This window comes from Tupaia chinensis, unplaced genomic scaffold, assembly GCF_000334495.1.
Source record: "Tupaia chinensis unplaced genomic scaffold, TupChi_1.0 Scaffold000523_1, whole genome shotgun sequence".
Classification (NCBI taxonomy): domain Eukaryota; kingdom Metazoa; phylum Chordata; class Mammalia; order Scandentia; family Tupaiidae; genus Tupaia; species Tupaia belangeri.
The window spans coordinates 554,560-572,838 of NW_006160036.1; the positions used below are offsets into that span (position 1 = coordinate 554,560).

Here is an 18,279-nt window from a genome sequence, read left to right on the forward strand (position 1 = left end):
TTTCCCATTGCCCTCATGCTCTGCTTATAGGCCTAGAGCCCTGCAGAACTGGATTTGCACATTTCTTCCCAAAGAAATGATATTAAGGATTGTCTGGACAACAAGCATAAGAATCCTGCCTGGCAGCCCTGGCCGCCTGTCCCTGGTGGAGGACTTGGGTCAGGTCAGAGTTTGCAGCTTCTCACCAGAGTCTGTGCCGGAGGCCATCCTGAGTCTCCGATTTCTCAGAGTCCCTTCAACCTCAGGGGCCTCTTCTAGGTGTGCAGAACAGCAAGGTGTTCCTCTGTGTCCTCCTGAACTTGTTCTCTGTGCTCTGGGTGGATGGAGGTGTCGGCTGTGCCCTGGTGGGTGGGTGTGGACAGACTGTGCCTCTCTTACAGGACCTGTGGCGGATCCGGAGCCCCTGTGGTGACTGCGAAGGCTTCGACGTGAACATCATGGATGATATGATTAAGGTAGAAAGGATTGCAGCCCTAGGTGACTGGAGCCGCCCTTTTCCACTGCCATTGCACATTGACCCCAGGCCACTGGCAAGGACATCTGGCTTGGGTGGCACAAGTGGTGTGCAGAGGGCCTTCTGTTTGGGGTGGTGAGGGTAGGCACTGCCATTTTGCTCAGTGTGCCATAACATTGGCCCAAGAGCTCCCTTATGTCTGCCCCTGCCCCTTTTCACCTGGATGCCAGGGCCTTCCCTAGCTCTGGGGTTGCTGGGTTAAATGTTTATCTCTCTCTCCAGCCTGTGAGTCTCCTGTTGGCTGGTTGGAGTGGGTTAGGACCCAGGTGCCTGGGTGTTTTCATCTGTATAGACATTTGGTTCTCAGAATAGCTCAAGAGATAGGCATTAAAACAGGAGAAAGTGGGAACCAGCAGTTAGCGTAATGGCTATGTAGCTGGACTCCCACGTATTCGACCGCGGTTCGTGTCCTGGACCCAGTGGCTTAAAACTCACGCCGGGCGCGTGTGCGTGTGTGCCCAAGATCCTGAGAGGAGAATGGAGGAGAAGGGATTGCAGTGTGGCCATCCCCCCTGGGGGGTGATTTCTCGCTTTCTGTCTCTATGTCTCTCTGTCTGTCTGGTGAGCGCACACGCCCTATAGCAAAAACCTCTCCAAAAAAAAAAAAAAACAGGAGAAAGTATGGGGCCAACAGGTGGCATGGTAGTTAAGGTGCTAAACTCACACATGGTGGACCGTGGTTCAAGCACCAGACCTAGAGACTTGAAAATCGCACCAGGTGCGTGTGCGTGCATGCCCAGAATCCTGAGAGGAGAATGGAGGAGAAGGGTTTGTGGCATGGCTATTCCTCTAAGGGGTGAGTTCTCACTGTCTCTCTCTCTGTCTTACAAGTACATGCGCCCAATGGCAAAAATCTGAAAAAAAAAAAAAAAACAAAAACAGGACAAAGTGAAGAGAAGTGAAGTGATGTCCAGGGGCTGGCTGAGGAGTGGGCTGGGAGGGAGAATCTAGCTGATCTGTCTCACCTCTCTCCTCCTCCCAGCAAGCCCTGGACTTCAGGGAGAGCAAGGAGGCTGAGCCCCACCCGCTGTGGGAGTACCCCTGCCGTAGCCTGTCCGACCCTCTACGCATCTTGACGTTCGATTTTCAGCAGCCAGTCCCTAAGCAGCCCGTGCGGGCTGAGGGCTCCGTGGAGCTGAGGAGGTGAGGGGGGTGAGGGAAGTAGGGATTTGTAGCCCACTCACTGAAGCACAGCTGGCCTGGGAGACAAACCAGCCCACTTGCGAGTGGTGGAATGGCCCGTCCTTGCCCCATCCCTGCCCTTCTTGTCAGAAGCAGCCCTCGGTGTGCTGCACGCCCACAGTTTGGGGATGTGTGAGTGGGGAGGGAGAGTCAAGGTGCGCTTTGCTCGTCCCCCATATCTGAGGCTCCCTGGGGGATCGGAGCTGCAGAGAAACGTGAGTTTTGTTACTATGGTTACGCATTGGGAATTAAAATTCAGGTTGTGGGAATTAAAATTCAGGTTCTTAATTGGCGAGGGCCACTTGTCACGAGGCAATCAGACCCCATCCAGCCCCAGCTCCCTTTGTGGGGAGGAGCTGCTTCTCTGGAGAAGAACCTCCTTCTAACTAAGGGAGGCCACAAACTCAGAGCTCTCCAGGGCTCCTGGATGAGGGGCAGGCAGCACAGGAGGCAAGTGCCATCTCCCATTAGGAGTCAGAGCTTGTAGGGCTGTTGCCTGCTTATCTGGTGTGGGGGGGGGGGGCTCTTTTTCCCTGGGTGGCAGGGCTGCACTCTGGGCCTCTGGACACCCCCCAGGGGACCTGCCTGCCCATGTCTGCTCCAGATGCTTGGCCAGGCTACAGGAGCAAAGGGCTCCAAGCTGTGGCTTTTGGTGCTTAGCCTCTTCTGTGTGTTCATTAGTGAGGTGCAGTGTTGAAAGCTCCTGACTGGCAGAGCAGAAGTGGGGCAGACAGAGGTTTCTGAAAAGCAGAGGGGAGCCGTGGCTATGCCCAGCCGCCCTTTGTGTGACTGTTCTTCGTGTGACTCCCCAGGCCTGGGAGGAGCCATGGGGCCATCCTGTGGATGGAGTACCAGCTGACCCCAGACAGCACGATCAGCACCGGCCTCCTGAAGCCTCCAGAGGACAAGGTAGTACTGTGTGTGCCCAGCCTGAGAGCAGGAGCTGCCTGGGGAGGCTGTGTCACCCTTTGTGGTCTGGGTATTCCTGTCACATGTCCTTCAGTTGATAACTCCTCTGTACTGAGTCGTCTAAGCTGGCGCCAGGTAGCCTTCACTATCTTCCTGCTGCTCTGCCCACAGGGGGACTGCTGCTGGAACCCCCACTGCAAACAGGCTGTGTACTTCTTCAGCACCATGCTGGACCCCAGAGGGCCTCTGGGCGGCCCTCAGTCAGTCAGCTACACTGTGGAGTTTCACCCCCACACTGGAGATGTCACCATGGAGTTCAGGCTCACAGACACCCAGGACCAACCCTCACTTGTTGAGAAATAAGGTGGCCCAAGAGTTGCGGGCTCTGAGTGATTGTGGCTCCTGGGGAAGGAAGCCAAAGGTGCTCCTCTCCTGCTAGGGGTCTGCTCAGCCTCAGGGCATGCAGGAGACTGCTTCCATGTTTGCATCTGCTGGCCTCTGGCTCCAGCTGTGGCAGGCAGCATGGAGGTAGTGATGACTGATTATGGGGTGCTGGACAGCCATACCACCTTGTCTGTGGTTCTCAGGTGCTCAGCTCCAAGGCAGTGTAGTCTTCTGCCCTTCCCTGAAGGGGAAGTACAGGAGTCTGGCTGGGGTGAGTGGTTGGGGCTGCCTGTGCTGTTCTCTTGGCTGAACATTGCCAATGTGAGCCTGCCCTGCCTGCCCTGTACTCTGGGGATCTCCAGGTCCCTGCCCACTGGGTCATGGCTGGACAGGGTCAAGACTGGTCCAGAGCAGTTCCTGAGATGCAGACCATGAAGCCAGCCAACAGGAAAGGGGAGGTACAGCCCTTTCCCATGTGCCCAGGTGTCAGAGGGCCCCTCCTCCCAACCCCTGTTGTGCCTCGCCTTTTGCCAGACTCCTAGGGACCACAGCCTGGTTCCTTCTGCACGTTCAGGCGTCTTGTGGCTGTTGACCTCATTGCTCAGAGGAGACACCAAGCCAGAGAACCCATTGGCCCAGTGTCCTCATGTTTTAGGACAGAGTTAGTTTGTGTCCACTGTGTGTGTGAAGGCAAGAGACAGGCTGTCCTTGCGTGGCACTCCCACCATGGCCGACCCCACCCTGCCCTACCCCAACTTGTTGCTCAAATAAGTGGAGACCAGCCTTGAGCCTCACAGTTTTATTTCCTCCTCAGTATCCATCCTTACTTTCAGCACCAATAAAGGAAAAAAAACCACCTCTCTTTTCAAAATATTTTATCAGGTGTAAAGATTATTTTTCTTCTAGGGAAGAATCGTCTGGATGTATATTTGATGGTGTTTTTACCAAACCCTTATGTGTGCTTACCATATAAAACCCCTAATGTCCCATGAGAATACATACAGAAAAAATACAGAAATTAAAAAAGTTTTTTTTTAAAACAGTATTTCTAAATCTCAGCAAGTTAATACAATAGTTAAAAAGCATCAAGATTAATATTTATACTTAAAACTGAAGGTGGTTTCGGGCAAATGAAAACAAATGCTTCCTTCCTCAGCTGACCCTGCCTGCCTCATGGCTTCTCAAGGCTGGGCCCTGGGCAGGCACGGAGCCTTGGTGTAGGATTTGGGTGACCAGCGTCCACCAACTCCCAGGCCTTAGGTGCCGTAGACACTGAGATCCTGGCGATGTTTCTTGTCTTTTTTAAGAAAATTGAAATGCAAAAGCCTGGCTCGTACACAGCCCTGGGAGTCCACAGGCACACCACAGTGAAATGCGTGGTTGCGTAGTTGGGGCTTCGGCACTGAGGGAGGCATGAGGGGAGCTGGGAGGCAGGACGTCCCTGCTCTGGCTGCCAGGACTTGGCTAGGCAGAGGTGACTTTGCGATGACAGTGACTGAGGCACAGGGCGTAATAACTTGCCTAAGGCTGCCCTGGGAGTGGGAGGAGAGAAGCCTGTGGTGCTGACTCCTGTTGCCCCAAGGACAGAGGCTGCCCTGGGGACAGAAACTGGCTAGAGTCGGTAGGAACCCTGGCCTCGTGTATACACAGCTGGCTCGCAGCTTAGGTCTAAGGGCTGGGCCTGGCCAGTTGAGCCCACTGGTTTTCGCTGCTCCTGGGCAGGGGGCCCCTCCATTCTGCGAAACTAGCCAAGGCCCTGGGAGGCCAGACCCTCAGAGGAGGAGTACAGCAGAGAGCCCGGGCAGGACTGCCCTGAGCAGCCCCCTCCTAGTACAGGGGCCTGGGCTAGGGAAGTGGTCCCCAGGCCAGGTGGGCCTAGTGTCACTGTGGATGCACGTCCTGGTGCTGAGCCACCAGGGCTCTTCAGGCTTGACCTCCCATAGGACTGTGCATCTGCTGCTAGGTGCTTGGCCCCCCTTGGTCCCTCTTGCAGCTCAGTGGGTGACAAGGCACAGCATCAGTGCACCAGCACCAGAAAGTTCTGATAGCAGGTCCTGGTGCCCTCTCCAGCCTTGCTGGGTAAAGCTGGCTCTGAGCCAGGCTGGACTCAAGATGTGGGTGCTATGAGGCATGGAACCCAGTGAGGGTGGTCAAGTCAGTCCCTCAAGTTGGAGCCTTGAAATAGTAGGAGCCTCCCGGTGTGGCTGGGGAGCAGCCCCCATCTAAGGGTAGGTGGGTGGAGGCAGTGCTGCCCGGGGGCCCTGGGCACAGTCGCAGGGGGGCTTCCATGCGCCTGGTTGCCAACCAGTACCACTTTTTTCCCCAGACCGGTAGTGGCTATTGGCCTGGCCACCATAGCCTGCACCCTGGTGAGGGGACAGGCTGCCTGCCACAGCCTGGTTTCCTGCCCCTCCCTTCAGGGTCCCTTCCTAGCCTTGGAGTTGGCCCGCCCCCCGGGGGGGGGGCCGGCCTCCCTGCCACAGCCTGGTTTCCTGCCCCTCCCTTCAGGGTCCCTTCCTAGCCTTGGAGTTGGCCGGGATAGCTGTTGAGGCAGGCAGGCCTGTGAGGTCAGAGCCGCAGCCCTACCACCCCCCGGGTGTGTGTGTGGGGGGTGGGCAGGCAGTTCCTGAGCTCAGCCGGCATGTGGATGGGGAAGGTCCCCAGGGAAGGATTGGTCCTGAACCTAGGAGGTGTCTGAAGGGGAGAAGGGGATTGGTAGAAAGGAGGATGTGTTAGTTTTGATAGAGAAGAAGCTATAAATCTATCATTTTCAAAATCAGAAACCCACCCCCAACCCTTATGCTGTGAGTCCCCTTCTTCCTATAAAAAAAGTGGATGGTCTCTTCTCGGATTTCTGTTTATGGCTCCATCGCCCAGATTGGAGTCCCCTGGCACGGAGCTCTGGGACTGGCCAAAGCTGGCTGGACCCTGGTGTGCCTGGGCTGCAGGAAGGTCCCATCTCAGGAAGAGCAGGGTCTGCCTGGAGACTTAAAGACCCTTTAAAGTGAAGGGTTGATTTTTTTTTTTTTTTAACTTTCTGTATTTTCTTTTTAAAATGTAATCGCCCTTGAATGCAAGTCCCTGGGTAGGCCCTGGGCTGGCTGGTACTGACACAGCCCTGGGTCCCTGCAGCAAGCTGTCCTGGGCTGGGAGCAGGAGAGCTGGCGGCCCGTGCCCAGGACATGCTTCTTTGGCTGGTTCTGATTGTGTTTGGAGTTCGGCCTTGGGTGAGGCCCAAGCAAGGGGTCTGTGTGGCTACAGCGTGGCACGTGGCATGCGGGCAGCGTGCATGCGAGGGTGCAGGCATGCGAGACGACATTGGCAGCAGACAAAAATGAACCCTGGACGAAGCTTGAGAAGAGATACAAAGACTACGTAGCCTGGTTCTCATACTAACCCACGGGTACAAACTCGGTTGTGCTGTAGATTTGTAGAAAATTATGTTTTGAAAGAATGGCACTGGTTAGGCAGCCGGGGCTCCTGAGCCGGTCTGACTCCTGTCCGTGGCACGGGCCCAGAAATGCTGAGCAGCGCTCCTTCCAGGCTCCCCGAAGACGGACTGTGGCTCCCCTGCCTTCCTCCCCACAGCACCGGGTGCTAATGGAGAGGGCACAGCCCAGGGAGGGGCCGCGTGTCTCAAAGGCCTGGCAAAGGCCCTGCTGCCCCGGACGCTGCCAATGGGACTGGTCTACGCCTCCTCCTCCCCCGCAGACACCATCAGCCGCATGGCCACTGGGAGGTGGTCGGTTAGGCCGGACAGTTGGGTGATAAAACTGAATTCCTCCACCTCCTAGGTTGAGTGGAGAAAGGAAAAGCATCCCGATTAGACCCAGTGGGCCTCCTGCAAAGGAGGCACCTGGGGGCAGGGGCAGCAGCCTGGATCCAAGAGGTGGGGTCCCAGAGTTGAAGGTAGAGGGCTGGGACCTGAGGAAGCCCAGGGCCCTGAGATCTGAGGGAAGTGAGTGGGGGGCAGGGTGTGCTGTTAGAGGCTACAGGGCGTAGGGCCCATTCTCCCCCGATGTGGGCCCCAGACTCACGGCCTTCCAGTCCGGGCACAGCCCCTCCTCTGCGTACAGCATGTAGTCGATGCGCCTGCCATTGCCCTTCAGCAGGTCCTTGCGTCCCTTCTGGCCAGCCCCTGGACTCTTGCTGGTGGGGAACGCCAGGTACTCCCTGCGGCCTTCCTCACTCTCCAAGACCCTGCTCACACAGACAGGAAGTGTAGTGAGGCCCTTGCAGCCCAGGGCCTCGCAGGTCCTGTGTGTGCAGTTATCATCTCCCAAAGTGAGAGAGGAATAGGTCAGACCACACCTCTGGTTTCAGATGTCTTCCCCCACCTCCCCCCCCACCAAGTCCAGAAGGCCTAGGCCAGGGGAAGCCACGTCGGAGCCAGCAAGCTCCTGCTGGACCCAGCTCTCCAGTGTTGTTCACAGCTTGTCCCATGGCCACCTTGGACTGACCAGCACTTGCTTCCCTTTCTGAATCTGGACCACGTTTGCAGCTCTCTCCTACCTGCGGCCAGGTCAAGGACAGGCTAGCTCTAACTCTCTACTCTCCAGAAGGGGCTTCTGCTCCAAGCCTGTAGGGGCCTGTTTTGGGGAACTTGGTCTTTGCTCTGAGCCTCTTGAAGCTCTGAGACTCCCTGACCGTTGTTTAGGTCGGCAGGGGGCTGAGGGAGCCAGAAGAGCAAGCACCCAAGGAGTTGTACCCTTGGGTGCCACACAGCTATGTCACCAAACCTCCTTTGTGAAACAAATGTTTGCTTTGGGTCCTTAGACACCCAGGGAGTAGAACAGGGTTGGGTGGTTCTGCAGGGAGGGCAGGACATGAGGGCAGGTCTTCTGACCCCCTTTCTGTCTCCCTCCTGCCAACCTCTCTCCCTTGGCAGGCAGCTTAGGAGCCCCATGGGAGGGCAGGCAAGGCCAGGTCTAGGGGGAAACACTGATCAGGTGCCAGGTGGGTCAGTGTCTAGAGAGGCATGGCTGGCAGACAGCAACCATGGTTACTACAAGGCTTTTATCAAACAGACGATAAGTACACTAATGACATTCAGAACATTGTTACAGCTCCGACGTGTAATCCATTACTGTCCTTTGCCTTTGATAATTAATTCTAGCATCAATGATCTGAGAGTTACTGATAGTCATTTTTTAATCATCATCTCATAAAAAGATAATTTTCTCAGTATGGAATGATGTTTCAAATTTAGTCTATAATCCAATTAATTGGCTCAAATTAGCTGCAAGGCGCTATTGCCGTGACTCTGTGCAGTCTAGGGCTGTGAATTATAAATTGGCTCTGCCATTAGCCTCTCAAACGTGTCCTTTATGGAGGTCTCACTGGCTTCAGAAACGAAGTTTGGCTAGGATGGAACTGGCTCTACTTTGAAAATGATCTGGGTTACCTGCTTATATTTTTATTGACCAAATTGGTGGCTACCAGCTTCTGAGTTCCTTTCTACAGAGGTCAGCCTTGTCCTTTTTCTTGTACTCTGCAGGGCCGAAGGTAAGCTCTCGTAAAGTGAGCCCAACCCAGGGCTGCTCTGAGACTTTTCAGCAAAGTCGCCCTCCAAGCAGGAGGGCTGCCGCAGCCTCGGGCAGCCAGGCCTAGCTCCCAGCTCTCAGTTCTGCCTAGCAGAAGCCCTTGTGCCCCTGAGCTGAGCCAGCTGCTCCTTTGCAGCCCTGTGTGTCCACCTCCGGAGTCATGACTTGGGTGTCTCATGTCAGACCTGGGATATCTGGATTGGGGCCCCCCACCTCCTGTAGCAGTGTGGGTGCTTACTTTTGCAGATTTTCAGGAGTGCTCACATCTTCATCATAGAGGCCATCTGTGTCCAACAGGGTACCTGGGAAGGAGTGAGAGTATCACTACAGGCCTGGCCCAGCCAGCCTCAGGAAGGGTGGCTTCTCTGGGGCAAGAAAGGCGGATAAGGGCTTCTGTTAGCATGGGTAGCTGATTGAGGCTTTCCCCAGCAGTGGGGCCCTGGGGGTGGATCCAGGTGGTCTCCTCTCTTTTTTAATTTAAGAGTTATTTATTTGACTTTATTATTATTATTTTAATTTGAACAGAGAGACAGAGAGAGAAGTAAAGAGAAAGCAAGCTGCTGGGTCTGGGATTCAAGCTCAGCAAAGTCGCCCTCCAAGCAGGAGGGCTGCCGCAGCCTCGGGCAGCCAGGCCTAGCTCCCAGCTCTCAGTTCTGCCTAGCAGAAGCCCTTGTGCCCCTGAGCTGAGCCAGCTGCTCCTTTGCAGCCCTGTGTGTCCACCTCCGGAGTCATGACTTGGGTGTCTCATGTCAGACCTGGGATATCTGGATTGGGGCCCCCCACCTCCTGTAGCAGTGTGGGTGCTTACTTTTGCAGATTTTCAGGAGTGCTCACATCTTCATCATAGAGGCCATCTGTGTCCAACAGGGTACCTGGGAAGGAGTGAGAGTATCACTACAGGCCTGGCCCAGCCAGCCTCAGGAAGGGTGGCTTCTCTGGGGCAAGAAAGGCGGATAAGGGCTTCTGTTAGCATGGGTAGCTGATTGAGGCTTTCCCCAGCAGTGGGGCCCTGGGGGTGGATCCAGGTGGTCTCCTCTCTTTTTTAATTTAAGAGTTATTTATTTGACTTTATTATTATTATTTTAATTTGAACAGAGAGACAGAGAGAGAAGTAAAGTGAGAAAGCAAGCTGCTGGGTCTGGGATTCAAGCCATGGTCAGCCATGTGGGAGTCTAGTGCCTTAACCACCACGCCACCTGCCAGCCCCCAGGGGTTCTCTTTGAAAAGCCTTTAGGAACCCAGCCTCCCACCCCAGCCCTGGCCCAACCCTGGCTCACCGATGGCCCAGGACTTCTCCTCCCCAGGCCCCAGGCGGCAGGGGTCCTTGTAGCGTGTGAACAGGGAGTGCTGCTGCTCCAGCTTGTCCTCTGTGCAGGAGGAGGAGATGTGGGGGCTTCAGGGGGTCTGTCCTGTTCTCAAGCACCTGCCACCTGGTTCCAGTCAATTATTCCTACTAGATGCTTCCAGATTCCTGTCCTGGGGATAACTGCCTCTGGGCGGGGTTTGCAGTCCCAGACAAGTGGGCCTGTGGCTCACGACACTGGATTTCTGTATGTCCACGAGAATGCCCCACCTGTAGTGCTCCCACTCTGGTGTTCAGCTTTCCCTCTGAGGATAGTGGTCACCATCACTCTCGGGCTCAAGGGTACAGTGATCTTAAGGCCTTCACAGACCCTGTGGCAAACCCTCGTGAGGGGCTGGCAGATGCTGCCTCGGCCAGGACTCTCTTCTCAGACCTGAGTGCCCGGGTTTGAAAGAGGAGTGGGCCCCACAAGGTTCAGAGAAAAAAGTGACCTGCCTGGGGTTCCTGTTTGCTCTGCCAGCTCATCAGAGGGCCTTTCTGAGACCTTGGGAGGGAAGAAGAGAGAACTGAATGGGGTCTGGTTGTGGGGGGTGCTCCTGATTGTATCTTCCTGAGTGTTTTAAGGTAGACAGGGTCACGCCCTACCCCCGCAACATGGCTGCAGTGGAAGACCTTTCCTCTATGGTGGGGTGCTGTTCTCCCCACTCACCCTGGAGTTGCTGCTGTTGTCTAGAGATGCCTCGCTGACCCTGCACACCCTGAGACAGCTATGGCCTGCTGCCACAGGTGGGAGCACCACCCTGTGTTCTGGGTGAGACAACGGTCAGGTTTTCTGTCTTCACTGAAGCCTAGGGCCTGAACTCACAGATCCCATCATCCAACCCCATCCTCAGTCCCAGGGGCACAGTGGGCAGTGCAGAAGGAGCGCAGGTGCCAGCGGGCCCGGGATTTTCCTGACACTTGGCTCTTCGGGTCCAAGAGACTCCAAGCTCCCTCTGACTGATTCACAAACCAGTCCTTTAAATGAATTAATTACTTAAAATTTCACCAATGATGGACTTTTAGCCTTTTAGGCTAATGATCGAAAGCATATTTCCCAGGACTCAGATACTGCTTTGAACATTTATTTAGGGCTATGTGACCTTGGGGTAGTTACTCAACTTCTCTGAGTCTCAGCTTTCTCTTTTATACCATTTGGATAAATCCAGTGCTTACCTCTTAGGTTTTGCTATGGTTTGAGTATCCCCCAAATCCACGTATTGAAACTTGGTTATATTGTGGAACTGTTAAGAAGAAACTTAGTACCTTCATGGTGTTGAAAATGGGGGTTTGGGGAATGATTAAAGTGGGAGTCCTGTGATTGACTCCTTGTGGGTTTATGTGGGGGGGGCATACACACAGAGATACATAAATGGATGAACATACAGAAACATGCTCCCATCAGTGACACCGCCAACAGGAAGACCTTTACCAGGTCTGTCTCCTGGACCTCCAAACTAATCTGAATAAATCTCTGTTCTCTTAAATTACCCAGGCTCAGAGATTCTGTTTTCAGCAACAGAACAGACTAGAAGAGGGTTGTCATGAGCCTTGAGTGAAACAGCAGCCAGAGTCCTGCCTGGCACAGTGTAAGAGCTGAATTGATCCTTGGCGAGTATTATTAGCCAACGCTCCCTTGGTCTGAGTCTCAGAGGCCCCAGCCTTCCTTGTCAGAGGTTCATTTTTATGGCTTCATCTCTAGCAAAGAGGACTCTAAACTTCCTAGGCAGGGACCAGCTCTTCCTGTGTAGAATTTCTAGGGGGCAGAGAAATCCTCATCTTGCTGGATATCCCATATGCCCCTGGGAAGTTTCTCAAACTGACTAACTGGTGTCTCTGACTGTGACTGGAGCCCACGCCCTCTCCAGAGTTGCAGACCCCAGTGGGGAGGAACACAGCCTCACCAGAGGAGCAGTTGTCAAAGTTTAAATCTCCGCAGAAAACGTCAAACGCCACCAGCTCGTCAGGGTTGGCTGCGCTGGACGAGGAGGTAGATTTTCGGAAATCAGCCAGCCAGTCCTGAAGCAGGTCCAGCTGCTCACACCGGATGGCACTGTCCTCTGTGGGGCAGAAACAGAGACCGGACGAGGAGGCGAGTGGCCAGACCTTAGGCAGTGCCCTCCACCCCCCAACTCCAGTAACCCATGGGCTGGCCACCCTACCTGCAATGGCGTGCAGGTGTGTGCAGGCAATGTACCCGACAATTCTTTGGTCCTGAGGTGTGCTTCCCACCTGCACCTAGGGGAGGAGGCCAGTGTCAGTGATGCCACCAACCAGTCATCAAGACCCTGCGCCAGCACAAAGGGACACTGGCAGTGTCCATACACTCACAAGATCCAACCCTCACAAGCCCAGCTCTGTGCCAGGCTCCTGTCTGGACCAGGACTCAGGTAAGCACAAGACGGGTCCTAGTTCTGGGGGCTCACAGGTCAGCACAGGAGGCAGGTTATCAATGGCATCCCAGCCTGTGTGTGGGCTGTGCCAAGAGCAGTCTGTGCAAGGCATCGTGGGAGGAACACAGAAACCACAACAGAGTCCCTACTCATCCACACCATCTCCTGAGGGGACCAGGCCATCCATATGCATGGCCCTCAGTTCCCTATCCACACATATCTGGTGGCTCTTTCATCTGTCCTTCCCTCCCTTCCATGGTCCTACCCTAGACCTGATCCTGCCTTGGTGCTCCTCTCTGAACTCTCAGATGCCTTTCTGTGACGTGGCCTAGCCTCAAAGCATGGCCCCTCCCTCTACTGGGAGAGGCCCCAGACCCTCCCACGCTCCTGCTTTCCCTGATCTGTCCCTCTGGTCACATAGTAAGTCATTGCACCTGCTATATAAGCCCTGGTCCCATTAGTCCCCATCATACAATGGGAGCTCTGGTCTGTGTCCAGGGCTGCCCCAGGCACACCCACAGCCTCCCTCCTGAGCTCTGCAGCAGCCTCTTCTGCTTCTTTCCCAGAACTCTGTCCTCACCTCCCCATTCACCTCCTTTACTGATGACAACTGCGGGCTGGGCAGGGGGGTGCTCCTTCTCTTCCACCCCTGCCCACCCCACAGATGACCTTGGTGGGCATCTCCAAAGGCCAGCTTAATACAAGAGAGCATCTCGAGTGAACATCATGGAGAGAACGCCCTACCCTGGGTGGTGATCCCCAGTGCAAGACCCAGCCTTGTCACCGCTGTGGCTGGGGCGATGAGGAATGGCCAGACAGGTGGCTCCTGGGCCCCTCTGGCCATGGCACAGCTGCTGGAGGCCACATGGGAAGTCTGTGGGGATGCTCCCTCTGCCAGTCGTGTGCCTCCGATCGGCTCCTCATATTTCTAGGTCTTCTTTTCCCCTCTTGTCCTCAGCTGCCCTCCCAAACCTCATGAATCCCTCCCAGACTGGACTCTGAGAGCCCCAGATTCAGGGCACTCCGGGGAGGTGGCTGCAGAGGCCATGGTGCCTATTCCAGTTGGCGGGGGTCACATCCCAGGCTGACTGCTTAGAGGGCCTCGATCTTTTTTTTTTTTTCCTGAAGTCGGCTCCATCTGGACTTTCTCGTCAGCAAACACCCTGGCTTCCTACAGCTCTTCATCCTCTTTCTCAACTCAGGCGAATCTCCTTCCCTAGTGTCCTGGGGAAATAAATATCCGGCTATTCGATAGTGGGCTATTCAGCCTGGATTGAGGGCTATTTCTAAGCTCACACCTGCCATTCACCTCTTGTCCATACATCAGACCCAAACCTCTGTCTAACAGTACCCCGCCCTGGAATGGCCTGTGAACCAGGTACCACTGATGTGTTGCAGTAACACATTTATAAACCAGTGCCCTAAACGACCACGTGATGGCGCTCTTGTCCTCGTATTCCTCAGATAACATGGCTGTTTCCTTATCAATAATAGTCATTCTGTGAGCACCTGGTTTTAGTGCTTCCCCGACATTATCTTGTTGGCTGTGATGACGACTGTGATAATAAGTTTATGCCCCTTCTATAGGTGAATACATCGAGGCCAATTGAAATTCAGCCATTGGGCTAGAGCCATAGGGGTCCATGGTCAAGGCAAATCAGGCTCTGGGCTTTCTGAGCCTCTGGTGTCTTTCCCAGGTTTTTCACTGGCTGCCTATTCGTGGATCTTTTTCTTTTATTTTGTATAGGTTTTTGCCATAAGGCCATGCACTTACCAGAGAGAGAGACAGAGAGGGAAAGTAAGAAATCACCCTCCATGGGGGTTGCTATGTCACAGTCCCTTTTCCATTCTCCTCTTGGAATTTTGTAGACATGCACATGCACCTGGTGTGATTTTCAAATTGCTGGGGCCAGGACTTGAACTGTGTGAGAGTTCAGTGTCTTCACCACCATGCCACCTACTGACCCCCATCTGTGGCTCTTAATGTGTCAGCCTCTCTTTCAGTACTTAGTGTCACCTGTCCTGTGCTGAGTCCCAGGCAGGGATGGGGCACTGCTGAGGAGCACCCACTCAGAGGGGGTTGCATGCGCCTTGCTTCCCCCTGCTCCTCCTTCCTCTTAACCGGCTGTGTGATCTTGCCAAAATCCACTTTGTTATTTGCTGGAACTTATTGATTTCCAGCTCGTGTCCTCAGGAGCCACAGAGCCTTGTGTTTCTTTTGCAAAAACAAATAATCACACTGAGAGGTTGTGTCTTTTAGTCCTGGTGGGCAAAAACTGTCAATAGAAAAGGTGCCCAGAGCAGGCTTTATCATAGGAGTGAGGCAAAGGGGATTCCAGGCCCTTCCTTCATAGGGAGTTTCACTCCCTGAAGGATCTGAAGTACCACAAAGCAAACCAGGGTCAAGGCTCCATGAGGGAGGCCAGCAGGTGAAGGGACACTGGTTTTGCTGCTGCAAGTCTGTAGTGTTAGCATCTTTCCAGCATGTGCTAGACATATCACACCTCTGCTTGTGAGGAGCTCTGATGGCTCACCTGGCATAAGGACTGAGGACCCCACAAGGGCACCACTGAGAAGTCCACAGAAGTGGTTCAGCCAAACCCAGGTTGAGGCCAAGACTGTCAGGAGAGTGGCTGGGCTGAGGGTGGAGGGGCTGAATTGAAGGTTGGACTTTTCCCCTAGGCAGTGGGAAGTGTCACAGGAGTCAGACCTGGTGGGGGAGGAGAACCAGTGGAGAGCAGCACAGAGCCACAGTTGGGCCTAGGGTTGGGCCAGGGTAGTGGAGCTGGAAATGTGGGGTGGACCCAAGGGGACTTGGAAAGTGAAATGAACATGGGAGGGAGTAGCTGGACCAAGGACAGAGAGCAGCCAAAGTGGCCCTCTGGCTTAGGAGTGGTGGGACCTGGGAGAGGGGCAGCTCAGGCTGAGTTCTGTTCAGAGTGAACAGGGCTATCTAGGAGGCAGCCAGATGCATGGCTTGGGGCTCCGGGCAGAGATCTGGGCCCAGACAAGCCAAGGGTCACCAGCAAGGGCAGAGATGGAGTTGTGCCCCTGGAGTGGGTACAGGTTCAGTGGTGCTCTCTTTGGCAATGGAGGGAGCTGGATGAGGGGGTTATGCTATGTGGGCCGTCCAACCCAGCTCGGGCTGACAGCTGTGCGCGGTGCTGTGGGCCTGGTGCTGCCAAATCTGCTGAGGTCAAGAAAAGGTGGGGGCAGCAGTTAGCGTAATGGCTATGTCGCTGGCCTCCCATGTAGTCGACCGCGGTTCACGTCCCGGACCCGGTGGCTTAAACTCACAATGGGAGCGTGTGCGTGCGTGCCCAAGATTCCGGGAGGAGAACGGAGGAGAAGGGATTGCAGCGTGACTATCCCCCCTGGGGGGTGATTTCTCGCTTTCTGTCTCTATGTCTCTCTCTGTCTGTCTGGCGAGCACACGCAGCCTATAGCAAAAACCTCTCAAAAAAAAAAAAAAGTAAAAAAAAAAAAGAAAGAAAAGAAAAGGTGCAAAACTAGGTTTTATTGAAAAAAATCTTGATTTTTATTTTGTTTTATTTTGCTATGGGGCATGTTGCACTTGCTGGAGAAAGAAAGAGAGAAAAAGTGAGACTCACCCCTCTGGGGGGATGGCCACACTGCAACCCCTTCTCCTCCATTTTCCTCTCAAGATTTTGGGCATTGGGTCCAGCATATGGTGTAAATGGCTACGTCACTGGAATCTCATGTAGTCGACCATGGTTTGAGTCCCAGATCCCGTGGCTTAAACTCATGCCAGGTGCATGCATGTGCGTGCCCAAGATCCCAAGAGGAGAATGGAGAAGGGATTGCAGCGTGACTATCCCCCCTGGGGGGTGATTTCTCACTTCCTGTCTCTCTCTGTCTGTCTGGCGAGCACACGCAGCCTATAGCAAAAACCTCTCAAAAAAAAAAAGATTTTTGGCATGCACACACACATGCCTGGTCTGTTTTCAGGCTGCTGGGTCTGGGACTCAAACTTTGTAGTTGACCATGTAGGATCTCCACACCACCAGCTGGCCCTCAAAATCTTGATTTTTAAATATTAGCCAATACAAAAATATTTTTTAAAAAGTAAAACAGACTAAGGCCAGCAGGTAATATAGTGATTAAGGCTCTGGATTCCCACATGGTGGACTACAGTTCGAGTCCTGGACCTGGCAACTTGAAACACACTGGGCACGTGTATGTGCATGCCAAAGATCTTGAGAGGAGAATGGAGGAGAAGGGCATGTGGTTGGTGTGGCCATCCCCCCTGGGGGGTGATTTCTCACTTTCTGTCTCTCCAGCGAGTGCACATGTTCTATAGCAAAAATCTCTCTCAAAAAAGAAAAAAAAAAAAAGAACTAGAGCAAATTAAACATCATCTGCCAACTAGTGTGAGACCTAGGAGATGGGAAATGAGAAGAACATTCGGGACGGTGGTGCAGAGGAGGGAGGGCAGTACCAAGGAGACTGCTGTTGACTGGTGGAAATAGGAGTCAGAGTTCCTTGCAGGGGTGAGGGGGGTACTGACCTGTGCTGAAGTGGGCTGGGGTGGGGGTGGAGGGTCGTTCCTGGCCTTTGAGCCATCTGTAATGGAGTGGGAGTGAGAGGGTGTGCCCTCCCACCCTGAGCCTGCCAACACAGCCCCTTCTTCCCCAGAAAGTCACTAGCTGCTGAGATGAAAATATATCCATGGAACAGAACACCAACGAACCATATGCCAAAACAGGAGAGTTAGATCTTTTTGCGAGAGGACTTAATTCAGTTTCAGCCTCTCTTGGTGTGAATGAAGCACTGGGGACCCCAATTCTGGCTGTGGTGAAGCCACAAGAGCATGAAGCAGTCCAGAGTGGGAGGCTGGGCTCTCAGGTGCCTGCAGCAGGCTGTGTGGAACATCAGCCCTGACTTCTGGCAGGTGCCAGGCTCTCGCAGCAGCATTTCCTGGACAGTCTGAGCATGGTTCCTTCTAGGGGCGCTGGGCAGGCTTTGAGCCATTAAGCCTCCTCTTTCCGATTCATCTGAAAGGAAGAGAACCCACACCCAGTGCAGCTGCTGCTCTGGGGCAGAAAGCCCTGTTCTACATCAGCTGGTCAGATGGTGCCTCAGAAAACTCTGGAAGCACCAAGAGCGGCTTTTGGATAGAGAACAAAAAGTCGACACTCTGAGCATCTCAGGCTTAGTAGAAGATAATGTGTAATGACCAAATTACCATGGTCTAAAAACTCCTCCAATTGCATCCAAATTAGCAGAAATAATTATGATTCACTTTAATTAGTGACTATGGAAGCGAAGCCATGGGCTGGTGGGCAGAGAGCCTGGCATGGCAGCTGCATCAAAGCCAGGAGGGAGGGCCATCCGGGCCAGGGAAGCTGAGGCTCAAGCGGGCATGGTAATGAGCCTGGGGACCTGAGAGCCTGTCTGCCTGCAGCTCTTGGGCTGCACGGGTCTCGTCTGTGTGAATGCAGAAGGCAGGGCCTCTCTTCCTCCACTTACAACCACCATTGTCACTTCAGCCACTATTGGAACCAATGCCGTGAGAGCCGAAGCTCTGAATCCTTCCTGGGTCTCACCTCTCTAGCCTGCTCCCACCCACCCTGCCCTCATTTCACGGGTGACAAAACAGTGCCTCAGAAATCTGAGGAACTGACCCGAGATCACTCAGCGAGGTCTCTGAATCCGGAGCCTTGGCTCTTGTTCCTGCGCAGGAGCCCTTCAGTTTTGCTCCATGAAAGGCCCTGTCTGCCTCCCACTCCAGACCCTGGAGTGAGGATTCCCACCCGCAGACCAACTCCCCATGTGGCATTGGGACCAGCTGGTGCATGGCCCTCTGGCTGGGCCAAGGCTTCCTACCTTGAGGAACAGAGCTCCCTTAGAGGCCAGGGCATCAAAGCTCTGCCCGTTGGGGTAACAGTGATAGGCCACGTCCATGATGGGGTAGCGGCTGGCAAAGAAGAGGCCGCTGTTAAGAAACTTGAAGCTGCAGCAGCTGTGGCAGGCCCAGACCCCCAACTCATA

At 54.2% G+C, this 18,279-nt stretch overlaps 2 protein-coding genes across 3 annotated transcripts in view; one reads left to right on the forward strand and one right to left on the reverse strand.

Moving 5' to 3' along the window:
• Positions 1-3,863, forward strand: part of PRMT7 (protein arginine methyltransferase 7) — a 45,642-nt gene extending 41,779 nt beyond the window's left edge. For both annotated transcript variants that reach the window (XM_006156910.3, XM_006156911.3), the window contains exons 15-18: positions 381-455; positions 1,497-1,657; positions 2,509-2,605; positions 2,777-3,863. In XM_006156910.3, coding sequence (XP_006156972.1) covers positions 381-455; positions 1,497-1,657; positions 2,509-2,605; positions 2,777-2,968 — 525 coding nt within the window. In that variant the 3' untranslated portion in view covers positions 2,969-3,863. The remainder of the gene's footprint in view (positions 1-380; positions 456-1,496; positions 1,658-2,508; positions 2,606-2,776) is intronic.
• A 1,576-nt stretch (positions 3,864-5,439) lies between these two features.
• The window catches only part of SMPD3 (sphingomyelin phosphodiesterase 3), a 15,901-nt gene continuing 3,061 nt past the window's right edge, over positions 5,440-18,279 (reverse strand). The window contains 7 exon segments of the mRNA XM_006156913.1: positions 5,440-6,779; positions 7,027-7,189; positions 9,341-9,404; positions 9,810-9,899; positions 11,779-11,934; positions 12,037-12,112; positions 18,115-18,234. Coding sequence (XP_006156975.1) covers positions 6,678-6,779; positions 7,027-7,189; positions 9,341-9,404; positions 9,810-9,899; positions 11,779-11,934; positions 12,037-12,112; positions 18,115-18,234 — 771 coding nt within the window. The 3' untranslated portion in view covers positions 5,440-6,677.